Below are 16676 nucleotides of genomic sequence, written 5' to 3' on the forward strand. Positions count from 1 at the left end.
TTTTATTGTACTTTATTTTATTTTATGTTTCATTTAAATTAACAGAAATATTGAAGGCATTATGTGTCATTATTAAGTTGTTATTTATTTGTCATTTTAAATTCATATTTTTTATTTATTTTATTATTTTATTTTATATTTTATTTAATTTTATTTAAAATATTGTTTATATTGTATTTTATTTTAGATTTTGTTTCATTTAAACGAATAAAAACATTTTAAATGTTTTAGTTAATAACCACAAACTGACTATAAACTAATGCTTAGATTTAGCTTTATTGTGTCTGAGTGGTGAAGCAGTGGAGCATCTTGCTAATGCTTTAATCCTTTTTGTGAGCTGCACACCGTCTGGTTGAGCCTCAGGGCCGCTTCCAACCCTGATCCTCTAATCCTCAGTACTGTGTGACTCTCACATGATGCTGGAATGCCGTGCCATGGCCCACTCGCAATGTGATTCACTGCCTTCACTTCTGTCCTCTCTACTCTTCAGTCGACCAGCATCCCTCCCTGAGATTCTGGAGCACAGAAAGAGTCCACTCCCGGTATTTGGGAGGTATGGGGCGTTTTCCGTCTTTTGGGAGATTTCTCTTTTTCTGGGAGCGGAGGAATCACTTCCAGAATAGAGAGAACAAGCTTCTTATACCAAAGGTAGTGTGGTTTCTTTCTGTTTACTTTCTTTGAATTTATAGTGGGAAAATTTGTCAGTTGATTGCACTTTTTAAAGTATTGTATCTTAATGTCCCTTTTAAGTTCAGGGCAGGATTTCCTGTAACAAACCATTCAGCGGCAAACAGAGTAGTTTTTGTGAGCAATGATTCTGAGAGTTGCAAGAGCGTTTAATTAAACTATTTAGCATCATCATTACTACTACTACTATTCTTATTAAATATATTTATTTTTTATTGTATTATTATTTATTTATAATTTACTATTGTTATTATTGTATTATAATTATAATAATAATTCATAGTATTGATACATTATTTTATCTTGAATAATAATAATAATAATATAGTTTTAACCATTATTTTAGTCTTTTTTGTAATTATCTGTGTTTTATAATAATATTAATAATAATAATAATTATTATTATTATTACTACTGCTACTATTACTACCCTACTACTCTACTAATATTATTTTAAATACAGCATTTCTATTTAGATTTTATATATTTTATTTAAGTTATTTGTGAAGGTAACATTTCTATTTTTTTATCTAATATTTTATTTAATATTTTATTTAAATTGTATTATTATTATTATTATTATTATTATTATTGTTGTTGTTGTTGTTATTATTATTGTTATTATTGGTTCCCTGAAATTATTTAGTGAATCTGGCTCTTGGGGTTTTCAACTGACCAAATTCATTAACTTTCTACTTATTACCATCAAGGGAGTTATAAGAAATGCAGAAGGTGCCTCATCTGTCTCGTATCTGGCAACACACGACAGTTCAGGAAGTCAGACGAGCTCAACTTTATCCAGCCATGAAGAGTCGACCAGAGCTTCATCAAGGAACATCTTCACTTCACGAGCTCTCAGCTCCAGCTGGAGCGACTATATTCTCAAGTATCTCCTGATCACGAGCAACCTGCTCTTCACTGTTCTTGGTCTGGTCACACTAGTCGTGGGCCTCTGGGGCCTGATCAACAAAGAGTCCTTCGCTCAGGAGAAGATCAGCGGTATCGGGACGGACCCCATGCTGCTCTTCATGTTCCTGGGCCTCATTCTTGCCCTGCTGAGCCTGATGGGATGCGTAGGGGCACTGCGGGAGAACATGTGTCTTCTTCGGACTTTCTCAGCCTTTGTCCTGGTCCTTTTGGTGGTTCAGGTTCTGGCGGTGGTCGTGTTGTACAGCCTGCAAGGGCAGATCGAGAATTACTTGCGTTCAGGCATGTTGGCCGCAATGGTGCGGTACCAGGACGACCTGGACCTGAGGTTCATCATTGATGAGATCCAGACGGGCCTGCAGTGCTGCGGGGCCGATACCTACAGAGACTGGGGAATCAATGTGTGAGTGGAAATCAAGAGAAGGGGTGACATCATGAGTAACTTCATGGGTTTCCAACACTGAAGTAGTCCAAAGTTAAATACATGGATTATACAACCTAATTTGTAATGTAGAGCCTCTCCAGTATTTAATGCTTTCCAGTGGGATCTGGAATCATAGTTTGGCCTGCTTGTTGGTTTTGATCCTTTTCAGACTTTTCGTATAATTGTCCCTTTTGTGCTTTCCAATATATTTCATTTTATTACACCATCATCCTCATTTTGCAATCCCAATTACAGTTACTCATTATAGACAAATAATGGCTCTCTTCGACTGAAATTTAAAGGTGAGGTGTATCATTTTTTCTATTTTAGCACACTTTCTCCTGTAACATCTTAACACAGGGTTTCCCAAATTGAAGGGTTCTTGAAGGAACTGACTGTGGGTGTTTGATGAAAATTAATTGATTAAATCATAAAAATGTAAAAAAAAAAAAATCTGAAATAAAAAATAATAAAAATAAACCACTTAAAATTTCTATATATTATTTGTTCACTTGCATGGTCAGGCATCGGAAAACTGTGAACATGCAAATGTGTTGTTAAATTATTGCATTATTAACTTCTTTTATTAAAATCTCTTAAATCTCTTGTTTAACAATCTCTTAACCTCTCTTATTAAAATCTCAGTGGGTAATTCAAGTAAATATTTTAGGTCATATTTGAGCAACATACAGTAGCATCTTCTTGTTCAACCGATGATATGAGTTTGGGGTAACATTATCTGTAATACACTATTTAACATCAAATTGTGTGAAAATGGCACTGAGAGCAGCAAGAGTGTTTGATAAAACTATTTGGAATTATTATTATTAATAATAATATTATTAATAATATTTTTTTGCAGTGGTTATTATTATTTTTATTATTATTACACTAATGGTTATATATTTATTAATGTTAATATAATTTCTTTTATTGTTATTATTACTATTATAACTACTAATATTAATAATAATAACAATACAAATAATAATTATTATTATTAATGAAATTACCAATAACATGAGTATTTATCATAAATATTATCATTATTATTATTATTATATTAGCAGTAAGTACTATTATCACTATTATTATCATCAAAACAAAAGGGTTCGGCTGACTAATAAGTTTGGGAATCCCTGTCTTAATGCATAGGTTTAGCAAGTATTAACACTTGACACCTGTTGGATTTCAAAAAAAAAAAAAAGAAGAAAAAAAAAAAAGGTAAAATCCTATGGACTTACACTGAAGGAAGGACCTGAGCTCTGAGCTTTATCTAGAGACCAGAATATCTGAGGACATGGGTTATTAAACAACAGTGGGATGGAAATGCACTAAAAACACTTAGCACCTCTTAGCAACCACATGACAACATCCTAGCATGACAGCAAGTTTCGCATGAAGTCTTTTGGCTTCAGCTAGTAAACAAACACATAGAAACCACAAAACAACATGCCAAACATCAGTCAGATCCCCTTAGCAACCAAGTAGCAATGTCTAAGCATGCACCCTAACACTATCAGTTATGCACTACCCACAAATTCCTTCAGAAAATATAAAAATGTTGCAAATGCATCTGATTGTGTTTCACCTGTAAACATTTCTCTGGCACAGGTATTTCAACTGTTCAGCTCCAGGGGTCCAGGCGTGCGGAGTGCCCCCCTCATGTTGCATAGACCCCCTAGAGAATGGGACAGTGTGGAACAGCCAGTGCGGAGTGGGCGCCCAACAGCTGGACGAGTTCTCGGCCCAGAGCGTGATCTTCCTGGGCGGCTGTCTGGGAAGTATCTCACGCTGGATTAATCAGCACAGTGGAGTGATTGTTATGGTAGTCATCATTCTGCTGGGGGTCCAGATACTCACTCTGTTCATAACGGACCGTCTGCTGCAGAAGATACGGTGGAGCAGAGCTCAGCATGCTGTGTACTTACAATCACTGCAATGAATGGATTCAGATGTTTTCAGTAACAGGATATTGTGCCATGGGGAATATGAACCAGCCTGTATTTAATGAATTCATTGCATTTGACATCTGGAGATGTTAAATTGTTTATTCTGGAGATAAACAGTCTAAGAATTTCATGATAGCATGTAAAATTTTAACGGCATTACAAGGATTTTTTTCATGATAGCATGTAAAATTTTAAAGGCATTACAAGAATTTAATAGGTTTTCATTGTTTGTAAATGTTTTCATGAAATATCTATTCTTATTGTGTCAATTTGGTCAAAAGTAAAATACTTGCAAACTGCATTTTATAATGCAACACAAGGAGTGCAATATTGAACATTACAGGTCAACTTATGTCATGATGAAACTGTTTGCAAAAAATCTGGAAAAAGTTAACATATCAGTAGTTAACATTAAATGTAGGCCTAAGTGTAAAAGTATCTGATGGGTACTTGAAGAGTTCATGTTTATTTTGTGCAATATAAATCATTTAAAATGTGTTTACGTGTGGTTTGATTTAATAAAATAATCATAAATTTATGATTCTATAACCAAGGCTAGCCAAAAGCTCGCTAATGTTTCCAAGAAAACAGCAGGTGCATGCAACGTTTGTGCTAGATCGCGATTGAGCGCATGCGCAAACATAAACAACAAAGCTATTTCTTTAGTTACAAAGACAGATGAGATACTGAAATATTAAGAATGAATACCTGACATAAAATACTATATGTAATACCTCACTCCCATCTGGGTCACGGCACCAATGTAACCTCGCTGGGTCCTACTCGCACCCACTCTGAGTGGGACTCGAACCCTGGTAGCCGGCATAGGAGATGGGCACACTAACAAGGAGGCTAAAGACCACAGCCTCTAGCGTCAGTCACTAGTGTACCACTTGAGATCAAGGGAATGAGGTTTACCTGCACAGCTCTTACCAGCTGGCCTCCGTTACAAAAACATTTAAGCAAATGTTAATATACTGAATTGCAAAGAACACTTAGCTTGATAATATTTTATCTAATGCAATGGCCCTGGGATATTTTAAGAGTCACTAAAGTGTTTTGCTTTGTTCAAAAACAGGTATGAAAACCACATCTTACTTTAAAGTTTACAGACTGCATAATGTTTCAGTTTGTATTTGACCAGAGGTTGAGGAAGCACTCAGACAGACAGTCGAAAAGCAGAATTTATTTTATGTCCAAATGTGCTGCCAGCAATGAGTCAGACTCGTATTGTCCGGTTCTCCAGCATCATAAGGAAAATAAACTGGGCCGGTCTCTCACAGAGAGCAGCTCCCAGTACTTGCACTATGGGCAGACACCAAGACCCCACAGAACCCAAACTCAAGTTGAACTTTTGAAACTTGACAAAATGAAACCATAAACATCCATTGCAAAAAAAAAAAAAAGATCCACAACTGATGCTATAGGTATTACGATGATGTTTGCAGGATAATATCAAAGTAAAAGTTTATAAAATCAAGAAGTGACATCTAAAATGCTCATTACATGTCAATATGACAACACTATAATACATAAGATAATTAAGTAAAAAGAAAAAAAGAAGAAGAAGAAGGAAAATGCTATCTGGAATTAGTATTGGCGACAGAATTAATCCAGATCTACAGGAAATCTGTTTGAAGAGGTAGATTATCTAACATCCAGTTCATTAATGCTGATTTATAAATGCTGTTTCAAGCTGTACATAAGTGACTAACCAAACTTCTACCAAAGATATTGCTATAGCCTAAATGAATATTAATATTTAAAAGATGCATTAAGGTGCAGGATGTTGTTCAGTGGGATGCAGGAACAGGAAGTGACCTCATATAATCCCATACTGGGCCAGCTCATGTAACTCTAGGTGACTGAACGCCTCCCACGGACAGATTACATTAAAGTCTGTGAAAAAGAAAAATATGATTACACATTATGTCAAAAATAATATTTATTATATATAATAATATTTTTGACTCCAAATTGTACATACCAGTTCCCAATCCCTCCATTCCAGGAATATCTTCACCAAATCTGAATGATAACATTAATATTAACACAGATACAATATGCAAATCCACAAAAGATCCAATAAATAAATATTAAAACTATTTGTACCCAATGATACCCTTTTTGGGTGGCTTGCTCTTGAACTGTCGTGTTGACCTCTGTTTGAACTTGGGCGGACCTTTTTTGGGACTGCCGGGTGCTGTGGCCCGTGTGGCTACCTTGCTGCTCGCTTTAGGCTTGGAGGTATCCATATTCACAAGACAGAAACCAATAGCAAGCACTGCACGCTGAACTGACGATGATCTGTAAGAGATTGAGGGGATGAGACTGCTAATCTTGTGTTAATCTTTAGGTGAAATGCAATGGAATATATTGCATATATAATAATTAAATCCCAGTGTACAGACATGTGATAATGAAGGAGGTTCCTTTAATCCCCCTTAAATTGATCAAGCCATCCTCTAATCTGCTGTCCAGAGGGTTTCTCAGTTAATCTGATTAGATGAAGGTCAGCACAATCAGCAGAACGTGCTTGAAGTCAAACTCTTCCTTTCATCAGCTCAAACCCACAAGAGTTCATTGCTTGTTTACTGTGCAGCAGTACAGGAAATGTGTTCAAAACATCACTTGCATGACAATAGTTTCTCTGTCACAGTTGAGACAGTGGCCTGAAACAGATCTGGACACTTAAGACACGCTTAAAATATCTGAATGTCTTGTATTAAATGCAAAACATACCAAAGCTAGTGTCTAATTGCATCTCTAATACTGCAGCATTTTTCCTCTTCACTAAATTTTCTTAATTTTTGCTTAATGTTTTTAATCAACTGTTGTTTTGGTGATTTTTAGTAGATGAATGAGGTCGATTCTCCTCAGGTTCACAGATGTAGTTCATCAAATTAAAGCCCCTTTCACATCAAGAAGACAACTATAACAATAACTATATAGTGTCTACACCAAAGGCACGCTCTATTTAGCTTCAAATACTGTTTAAATAAAGAGGGTTCTGACTGGCTCTCAATTTTTTCATTGTTCATCAGCTGGAAAAAAATCGCTCTGAAAGTAATTCCAGCAAATACATTCCCCTGTGCTGTTATCGTTATATCTGTATTGTGAACTTGCTATTCTTATAGGATTAGAATCATCATTACAGCTTTATAGTTATAGCTATTGTCATTGAACAGCCTTTAACTATGAACATGTTCCACTAACATCAAACAAACAAAAAGTTAAATAATATATTTTGTATTAATTTTGAACAATACATCCATTGTTTTTATCATTACACACCTGTAATTGTGAAATGTTTTGCTTGATAGGTGTGCATGTTCTATCTTTCTTTCTTTCCATGCCATTGAATGACATTTAGACATTTTTAAGTGACAGATACTTTTTGTGGTCAACTTATATCAATACACGCAAACATATATAATTCATATTAAATCAGTATAAGCATTAGGTATAACTGGAACTTTAAGCCTAACAAAAATCGTTACAAATCATTTCCATCCTATATGTTCTGTTCTTTCTAAACAAATGTACTCACCTGCTGGCCCTTTGTCTGTGTCTCTGTGTGTGTTGAGGTAGTCAGTATGAGGCTCTCTGTCAACACACACTCTCCCAACAGCTCTTATATAGTTCTGAGCATCATAAGATGATTATACCTGCACACGATGGTCCTTCCTCTTTCCAAAACAATCAAGTTGTCATCATCAGCCCCCTACTAATAAAGTAGTAGGAGGATGCAACATCCACATGTACTGATTGTTTTATGATTTTTATAGTTTTTTTTTTATATTTTTTGTGATATTAAATAAGACATACAGTGTTTGGCCAATTAGGTGATTAGGAATTTATATTTGTGTTTTTATTTTGCTTTATTTATTTATACATTTTAATGTATTCATAAGCCTAAGACCATATCTGTTTCACTTTTTTATATTGATATTTTATTTTTTATTATATTTGTATATTTATTATAATTTTATAGGTTATTTTTATTACTTTACGCATGCAGTTAAAAACTATATATTTGATGTATTTGTTTTTAAAAGAAAGAACATTGCCTAGTGAATTGCAATACTGATAAATGTTGCACAAATTATCTTTCAAGCCATGGCATGAATTTAAAAGTAAAACTAAAACTTGGATAAAGCAAAATAATAGTCATAACAATGATTTTATTTATGCACATATAACCTCCAGCAGCTCACCATTCACATACACGACACGTCCAGTGTGATGATCCTGATCTCCATGTTCTACTTATGCAACAGTTTTTCTGAATCGACCATCCAGACGTCCCGTGCATGTGTGCTGTGAGTCTTTGGTTCAGTGTGATCAGCAGTCTGTCAGATAATCTCCACATCATGAAATCTCATTCATTCAGAGAATAGATTAACATGCCCCTCCAACCTGACAGACATCTTGCCACTAACTCAATTGCGACTACATAATAATAAAAAAATAATAATAATTAAAGCATATTTATAGAGTGTATGTCTAATAGAACAACCCAGGGGTTGAATAGAAACAGGTTCTGGTTTCATTGCAAAGCAATAAAAAGTCTTTAAAAGTTTGTTTAATAATCACACACCAGACAATTAATTTCATGAGCTACAATGTAAAATTCTATGTAACGATAAATCATAAATTAGTGGTGTTTGCAAGCCTGTTTGCTAAGGCAGGAATCATTTACTAATGCTTGTACTTAAAAACAAAGTTTAAAAATAGAATTATAATGCAGCACTAAAATAGATTGTGTGTAGTATAGCTTAATTTTGCACCGATTTTTTCAATTGTTTATGTTGCTCCCCCAAACAAGCCAAATGCCCCCCAAACATGACATCCTGGTAACCCCTCTGTGCAGTAGGGACCAAAATATCAAAGAGACATTTGACTTGCAGCAGTAACTGAAGTACCCATCTAGTAACCACTCAGCAGACCATTAGACATTCATCACAGGTACAGTCTAGTTTATCAGTCTAGTTTTATCACCAGTTACATACATCAACAATGTACAAAAATAAAATAAAAATGGGAGTATATTGATAAGCAGTGCTGATAATAATGGGATTAATGTGACCCATGCAGTTGAAGCTCAAATTGGCTGTCTGTGTTTCTTGATGTGCAGGTGGGGCTTTAAAATCTTAATAAAATTTGTTATGTGCCATATTTTTAAGAATCTTCAAAGGATATAAGACACATATATGAGAAGGTTTATTTAAAATATTGACTATTAGTTTCATTACAATCTTTTTTAAATGTTTTTACATTATGTTCAGAAATATCAGACCTCTATAAGCAATTGCTTCATTGTACATACAGTACAGAGTACAAGCAAGGAGTCTTCTATTCAAGCAAACTAGAGTTTACCAATTAAATAGAAAGTAGCTAGCACCACCGTCTGGCGCGAAGAGAAATAGAACTTCATTTGAGCTTTATAATACAGAACAATAGAAACTTTATATATTTTAGCATCACATTTGGGTATTATTCAATACATGGATGCTAAAAACATTTACATGCTCCAAGTAAACTTACTTACGATCATAAACTGGCATTGAAAGTATTGCATCGTATATATTTATTACACATATTCAGTTTATAATTGAATCACCTACAATGAAGATTGTACATATATCCTTTGTACCTATTTATTAAATAACACTGCGTCACCTGTGATAAGATTGTAAAAAGTTGTGTCATTGCAGACAATATTTGCATTATCATCAGTTACAGATTTACACAGCCCTAACCTCAATAGTCAAACTTCAGTACTTCTTTCCACATGGGTCAGATGGTTATTTAGCATCCATCTGTCTCATAATCATAAAGATTATTTTCATCAAACTTCATGTCATTTTGCCTCCATCTTTACCTTCTTATGGTTCTTTTTTGTCATACATCACTTCTTTCCCATGTTCAGGCCCGTTATAGGTTACTTATAGGGATGGTTACTTTTTAATAAACTTAATGTTCAAAGCACATTATGTTATGAACAATATAAATCTCAAATCTCATCTACTATTACAGTTTAGAAATTAGTTAGAAAGATTCAATTCACACAATATCTACTATAAAGACCAGTGGTGGACAGTAACGGAGTAGCTTTACTTCGTTACTGTACTTAAGTACATTTTTAAAGTATCTGTACTTTACTGGAGTAGTTTTATTTTAAGTAACTTTTACTTTTACTTCATTACATTCCAAAGCATAAGATCGTACTTTTTACTTCACTACATTTCATAAAACATATCGTTACTCCTTATAATATATCACGTGCTCTGACGCGCAGAAGCGGTGTCTGATTCAAGAACGAACTGATTCTTTTCAATGAACCTTTTAAAACGATTAATTCACGAATTAGAATGATCCGACTGCAGCTGTTCTCGAGTCGACAACTGACTGATTCAAATGAACCGTTTAGTGCGAGTCTCCAGTGAACTGAATTCACAAGTAAGAACCGGGAGATCTTGTGAGCGCACGTGTGATTGATGCTGTTAAAAGTAAGTTACTAATGTCGAATTTTAGGATTAATTATTGTAACTGAAAATCATATTTAGTCATAGGGTCAAAACTGTCATTTGTTTTTTGTGAACTAAATCTGCTGAAAGGGTGATCTATTTAAGCCCACTGAAATGCTTGAATGCAAACACATCAGCATCTGTGCCTCTTAGGTCAAAAAAAAATAACATTAAAATAACACAGATGAAATAAAATAACTAATGCACCTTCAAATTCCCGCTGCCATAGCATTAACAGTTCTATTAAAAGTGTTACGCATTTATCCCTATGTGACGTCTGGTTTTTTATATTGTTTATCAACAGTATAAAGGTATAAACGTGTTATATTGTTTGAATTAACCACCCAACTAGACAGATATGAATGTGTATATTCATAACCATACTGAAAAATAAGTATATATTGGTAGCTGATGCCTAACTGTCTAGCTAACCAAGCTTGCTGGTGCTAAGTTTAGTAATTTTTAAAAATAAAGTCCAAATATTTTTATTTATTATATCTGGGGGGAAAGAAAGGCTGTGATGTTCAGAACATGGTAACTACAATAATTATCAAAGTGGGAAGTGATGTCCTCTAGGAGTATTTGACCAGGGGTGTTTAGACCACAGACAAGCTTTGAGAATAAAAAAATTTACTAATTTTGATTAGTAATATGCATTGCTAAGAACTTCATTTAGACAAATTTAAAGGTGATTTTTCTCAATGTTTTTGATTTTTTTGCACCCTTAGATTCCAGATTTTTAAATAGTTGTATCTCAGCCAAATATCATCCTTTCCTAACAGCTTATTTATTTATCTCAATTTCGAAAAATTGACCCCTATATGACTGGTTTTGTGGTCCAGGGTCACAAATCTGTTTTTTCTTTCAGGTACATCACAGTGTAAGCTTCATAGTGACATTACTACATCACTCTCATCAGCGTAGTCCATATCAACAACAAAAATGTATCTTGACTCCATGTAGTGGTTATTTTGGGAAAATTCCAGGTATTTTGATCAGTGGGATTATAAAAAAAAAAAAATGTGCTAATATAAAATTAAATGAAGCAGCCTACATAAAATTGCAAAATAAATCTATCTATCAGTACTGTTTTTACTTAAGTACATAAAAAAATAGAGTACTTTTGTACTTTCACTCGAGTAAAATTGAAAAAGGAGTACTTTTACTTTTACTGGAGTAACATTTTATTATACGTATCTGTACTTTTACTCAAGTACTTGATTTGTGTACTTCGTCCACCACTGATAAAGACTGATCTATTAAGCAAAAAATGTTATGTAATACTAGACCTATACTACTGTAATACAATTATATTTGACAAAAAGAATTATCATGTCATTTGGTATGTATTTTGATGTACTACAAATTTGCTTATCACATCAATGCAGCAATTTATTAATATGAAAGCTATTTTTGTATTAAAATAAGTAAATAATTCTCCACATCATAGTAAACAATTGGTACCTTTTCTGTAACATGTGGATCTTAATCTTAAGTGGATCATCTTTTGCATTTCTGTCTCTAGATTTTTATTGTTCTGATACAGTTTTCACAAGCAAATGGTACATTTTCAAAACTTTTAAAACTAATCTCAAAACAGATAACCCCCCCAAAAAATTGTTCAAACATTTCAGCATATTTTCAATTAATTAATTGAAAATATGCTGCAATTTTTTTGCACATCGGAAAATCTAAGTGGACAAATCATCTTTTGCATTTCTGTCTCATAGATATTTTATCTGTTTGATTTTTATAACACCATACAGAAAAAACCAATTTGTAGCTTCCATTTTTCAAGCAAATGGTTACATTTTCCAAAAACTTTTACCTGAAAAACTAATCTCAAAACAGATAACCCCCCACGGTGAAAAAAATTGAAAACCCAGATTTTCTCATTTTTTTTTTTTTCAAACATCTCTGTGTCCATCTTCAATAAAGAAAGCATTTTTTTTAATCAATTTCAATAACAACAGCACAGTTTTCATTTCATCTCATGCCTTTGTAATGTGTGTGTGCTTAAGGAGAAACGTAACGTTTTTGGTTGAAAATGCTGAGTTCACGGCTGCAATTTGTTTGCTCTCTCTCAATGGTGTCGAAGGCTTGACGAAAAATTTAGTTGTTTTTTTTGTGTTTCATGGAAACATTTGCGCTTTCGATTTGCTACAAAAGTGGATTTGTCTTCATAAAATGCAACATTGGGGGGGAAAAAAAATGAAGCCGAATGCCAAGAGGCTAAAGCAGAAACAACTGTAAACGGTTTTCTTCTTTCCCTAAAAAACAGATTTCAAGATACATCCTTTAGGCTGAAACTTTATTAGAACTTCTCTATATTTGGTGCCTTTTTAGAGATAAAACATTAAAGGCCGTGGCAATAATGAGCTTGATCAATTCCCAGTAATGTCCCGAAAAACATCATCTGTAGCTTCACCACGCACGGAGTAGGCGGCGCTTTTTAGCAGAAGGAATAATCATCATTGAGAACCCTATAATGTTGTCATTTACTTGCCCAGAATAAAATCAACATCCACAAATGTAAAAAAAGTGGGAACATTGGTGCAAGTAATGTTTCACTCGGTCAGTCAGAGATTGACAGGACCGTTGTCACAAACACAATCGTTCTTGGGGCTGTTACAAAATTTCACATAGGAAATGATGAGCGTTGTCCGTAGAACAATTTGCAATTGAAGAACACCTTGTTGTTCCAAGAAAACCTTTTAAAAAGTGTAGTTCGGCACATGCTGAGTTCACGGCTGAAGACGAGAATAAAAGGATTCTGTTGTCCCGTTAAGATCAGTGTTTTCATTAAAACCTTTACACACTTCATGATAATTATGTTAAAGAACCTTACCTCAAACATGTATGTGTTTCTTTGGTATTGGCTGGTATGGGTCTGTAATATTATTGTACAGATGGAAAAATCTCTTAGACATAATTGATAAAGTACAGATATAAACTGGCCTTAAGAAAAAGCAGCACTTACAGTGGTCCTGTGACTCGATTACATCTCCACACTGTTGGGAAAAGTCATTAAAAACATCTTTCCTAAAAAAGACAATGACAGACATCATCATCTGGATTAAAGGAAAATAAAATCATATACAAGCAAACGAATAAAAATGAACATTTCGAGCAAGCAGCAGGAGTCAGGATCAGTAAATACAAAAAATGTGACAAAACACACCCATTAAACAGTTAACTTCAAAATCATCAAATACATATGTATCAACTGTAGTAACAGTAAATTAAAGATTATTTGTATAATTACTCAGCGATATTGTGGAACTGTGTGTCAGCTGCAGTCTGGACGCGAGGAAAACAAGATATGCAAAATTATTGATTTGATGTGAAGCAAATAGTTTAAATTAAACAAACAAAACTTAGATTTACGTCCGATTAAGTGAATAATTTACTTTAGCTCAATGACAAGACAGAAGAGTAAATTAAGTCAGATCAAGTATAAAATGTGCTTTAGAGTAACGACAAGGCAGTTGACCTTTTTTGAGTGTAAATAAAGAGAAAAAATAATTTATATTAAATAAATAAAAAAATAGATTTTTTTGATGGTTTATAATTTTATCCAGTGATAGTTTCTATACATGGCTTTAAAAATGATCATAATTGAGCTTAATAATGAATTTAGAAAGATTAAACAGAGCTCGTTTAAATCTCCTCCTTGCAGATCTGTAATATTTTAATAGTAATAACTTTTTTCACTTGCACGTTTATTAACTCTTTCCCCTTTATATGATTAAATAGTGTGTATTAATTTGATGTTTTGTAAAGTATTTCAAATATTTTGATAGTAATAAATTTTGAAATTTTATGTTTTTAAATGTCATGAGCAGCTGCTGTTTACTGACACTGACTGAAAAATACTTTCATTTTAATTATGAAATACTATCTAAAGTTTTTTCCAGCTGTAAATGATCCTTGACTGAATACTTCAGTTTGGTTTTATTGTATTAATGTGCTTTCTCAACAGCTGTTACAAAAATATGATGATACTGAATGTTTTTTTTTTTTTGGAAGAGAGAATTCAGAAAATTATTCTAAAATAAGAAGTTTTTAACAAAACGTAGAGACTCACATACTGAGCGCATATTAAAATATTTTTATATAAAGTTGCTGAATGAAAGATGTTACAGTGCTGCATTCACATCAGGCATTACACTCAGAGATTTGTGAATGCTGTCTGAAAGGATGATGATCACTGATTAGCTTCAGAAGACTTGGACTACAGAACTTGAGTTGTGTGGACTACTGTTACAACAATTATTTAATCCTGAAAATGATGGTGAACACTCAGAGGAGAAGGAGAGTAGTATTTATTACACAAACAATAATTCTACTAATAATAACTACTCAATAAGAAAAACTACAAAAGGACTACAAACAGAACAGGAAACAGGAACAAAACAGGGCAGAATGTAACCTAAAAGTCCAAATAACAAAACCACAGGGTACACAAAACTGGGTAAATATATGTATCAGTCCTTTTAGGAGCTTGGCACTCAAAATCAGTTTTGTTCAGAGAAGCTCAAACATACAAATAACAGAACATTTAAAACTGGGTTGGAAAGACACAGAAATTCAGTTAAATACAAAATCAATGAGAAATCAAATTAATAATAATAATAAAAAAAAAAAAAATAAATAAAAACATTCATCAACCGACAGCAAACAGTGCTGAAGGAGAAACAGTTAACTGCATGATGAGCTCTTCATGATGCTTTTCATTCATCATCTGCTCCAGATCAAAACATTATTCATCATAAAGTAAAGCCTCTGTCTTATAAAGAAATTCATATGTATATATATATAGGCATTATTTATATTAATATATATAAAAAAGTCATTTCAGACATTTAAAGCAGAAGTCTTAAAACCAAAACATTTTAAGATCACAGAAAACATAAAATCACCCTTGTGTGGCCATATTTTTGACTGGAAGTGCAAATAATATTTAATATTTGTTGCTGTTACACTTTTTAAATTGTATTTTGGTTTATTTCAGTGGATCATGTAAATTCAGTCACTGATCTCATTAGTAATCATCACAGATAATCAGTGGTGTGGGGTTTTTATTCCACCCATACCCCAAACCAACAAATGTATAGAGTTTCTTATTAAAAGACTGATTAGTGTAAGAGTAGATATGAGACATGGACTCCACATCATAAAAGGAGACGAGACCCTTCTCATAATTCACAAACACACCGACCCTCTGAGGCTTCACACTCAGCGAAATAGAGACATATGAAGACTCATAAGCTCGATACTCCCCAATAAATAGACCCACAGACCAGTATCCATCCTCAGGATTCAGACTGAACAAACCCTTCCTGTTCACAGATTCTCTGGTCACTCCTAAATCCCACCAAGTTTGTCCCATCACCTGCACCTCAAAGTAAAAACACCCCGAGGAGAATCCATCCTTCCCAAGAACACCACGATATTCATCAAATATGTATGTTTCTCCATTCACTCTTTCTGTTTCTCTGTTTTCATATCTCACTTGTTTCCCATCTTCAGACACGATGAGACGTGGATGAGCCGTATCAGCATCCAGAATCACATTCACTGTGGAAAATACAGAAAAATCTGCTTTACAGATGAATATAGAATGAATATATATATGTGTATATATATATATATATACACACACACCATTTATTATTTAATACATTATATTATGTACAATAATGTTCTATTACTGTATTATCTAATAATGTAATGTTTCTAATAATCTATTACTGATAGACTGATTTTTCCTGCTTCACTTCATGTGCTTTTAGTTTGTTGTCTGAGAGTCATTTTGTTGTTCATTTTTGAATCCTCGTGTTTATTTTTTGTATTGCTTTTATTTAATGTAAAATAAATAATTATTATAAATAATGTATATTAAAATAAATAATTATGCCATGAAACATGCCTTTATTAAAATAAACAATTAAGCCTTTTACTCACCCTTGTGTGTTCTTGAATGTGTGAGAGCTAAAAACAGAAAGTATGAAGTTATGAAGGCTTCATCTTTAGATCAATAATGAAATCATCACTTGAAGACCAACAAAATCCAAGAAGACTTTATACAGTTTATATATCTTATAATAAAATATAATGAATTGAATACACATATGAATGCACAGCATGTTTAAT

The 16676-nt window shown here is 33.4% G+C and overlaps 2 protein-coding genes and 2 long non-coding RNA genes across 6 annotated transcripts; 1 reads left to right on the forward strand and 3 right to left on the reverse strand.

The window, feature by feature from the left end:
• Positions 1-414: 414 nt before the first annotated feature.
• LOC109102747 (tetraspanin-10-like) lies at positions 415-4488 on the forward strand. Its single transcript, XM_042718790.1, has 3 exons — positions 415-648; positions 1398-2017; positions 3653-4488. The coding sequence occupies exons 1-3, from the start codon at positions 556-558 to the stop codon at positions 3981-3983; spliced, it is 1044 nt and encodes a 347-aa protein (XP_042574724.1). The 5' UTR covers positions 415-555; the 3' UTR covers positions 3984-4488.
• On the reverse strand, positions 4489-7703 carry pde6ga (phosphodiesterase 6G, cGMP-specific, rod, gamma, paralog a). Of its 2 annotated transcripts, XM_042718776.1 has the most exons (4): positions 7541-7703; positions 6103-6297; positions 5978-6018; positions 4489-5889 (listed from the first exon to the last, which is right to left on the reverse strand). In XM_042718776.1, the coding sequence occupies exons 2-4, from the start codon at positions 6243-6245 to the stop codon at positions 5813-5815; spliced, it is 261 nt and encodes an 86-aa protein (XP_042574710.1). In that variant the 5' UTR covers positions 6246-6297; positions 7541-7703; the 3' UTR covers positions 4489-5812. The 2 variants fall into 2 exon arrangements, with proteins under 2 accessions (XP_042574710.1, XP_018971186.1); XM_019115641.2 differs by lacking the exon at positions 7541-7703 and having other exon boundaries at positions 6103-7146.
• Positions 7704-12431: 4728 nt separating this feature from the next.
• LOC109089798 lies at positions 12432-13842 on the reverse strand. 2 transcript variants are annotated; one of them, XR_006153508.1, is made up of 4 exons: positions 13786-13842; positions 13501-13562; positions 13369-13410; positions 12434-12447 (listed from the first exon to the last, which is right to left on the reverse strand). It is a non-coding gene; the product is annotated as an uncharacterized LOC109089798 (long non-coding RNA). The 2 variants fall into 2 exon arrangements; XR_006153507.1 differs by lacking the exon at positions 13786-13842 and having other exon boundaries at positions 12432-12447; positions 13501-13676.
• Positions 13843-14830: 988 nt separating this feature from the next.
• On the reverse strand, positions 14831-16603 carry LOC122135420. Its single transcript, XR_006153509.1, has 2 exons — positions 16488-16603; positions 14831-16100 (listed from the first exon to the last, which is right to left on the reverse strand). It is a non-coding gene; the product is annotated as an uncharacterized LOC122135420 (long non-coding RNA).
• Positions 16604-16676: the final 73 nt, after the last annotated feature.

Source organism: Cyprinus carpio, chromosome A3 (assembly GCF_018340385.1).
Source record: "Cyprinus carpio isolate SPL01 chromosome A3, ASM1834038v1, whole genome shotgun sequence".
NCBI lineage: Eukaryota > Metazoa > Chordata > Actinopteri > Cypriniformes > Cyprinidae > Cyprinus > Cyprinus carpio.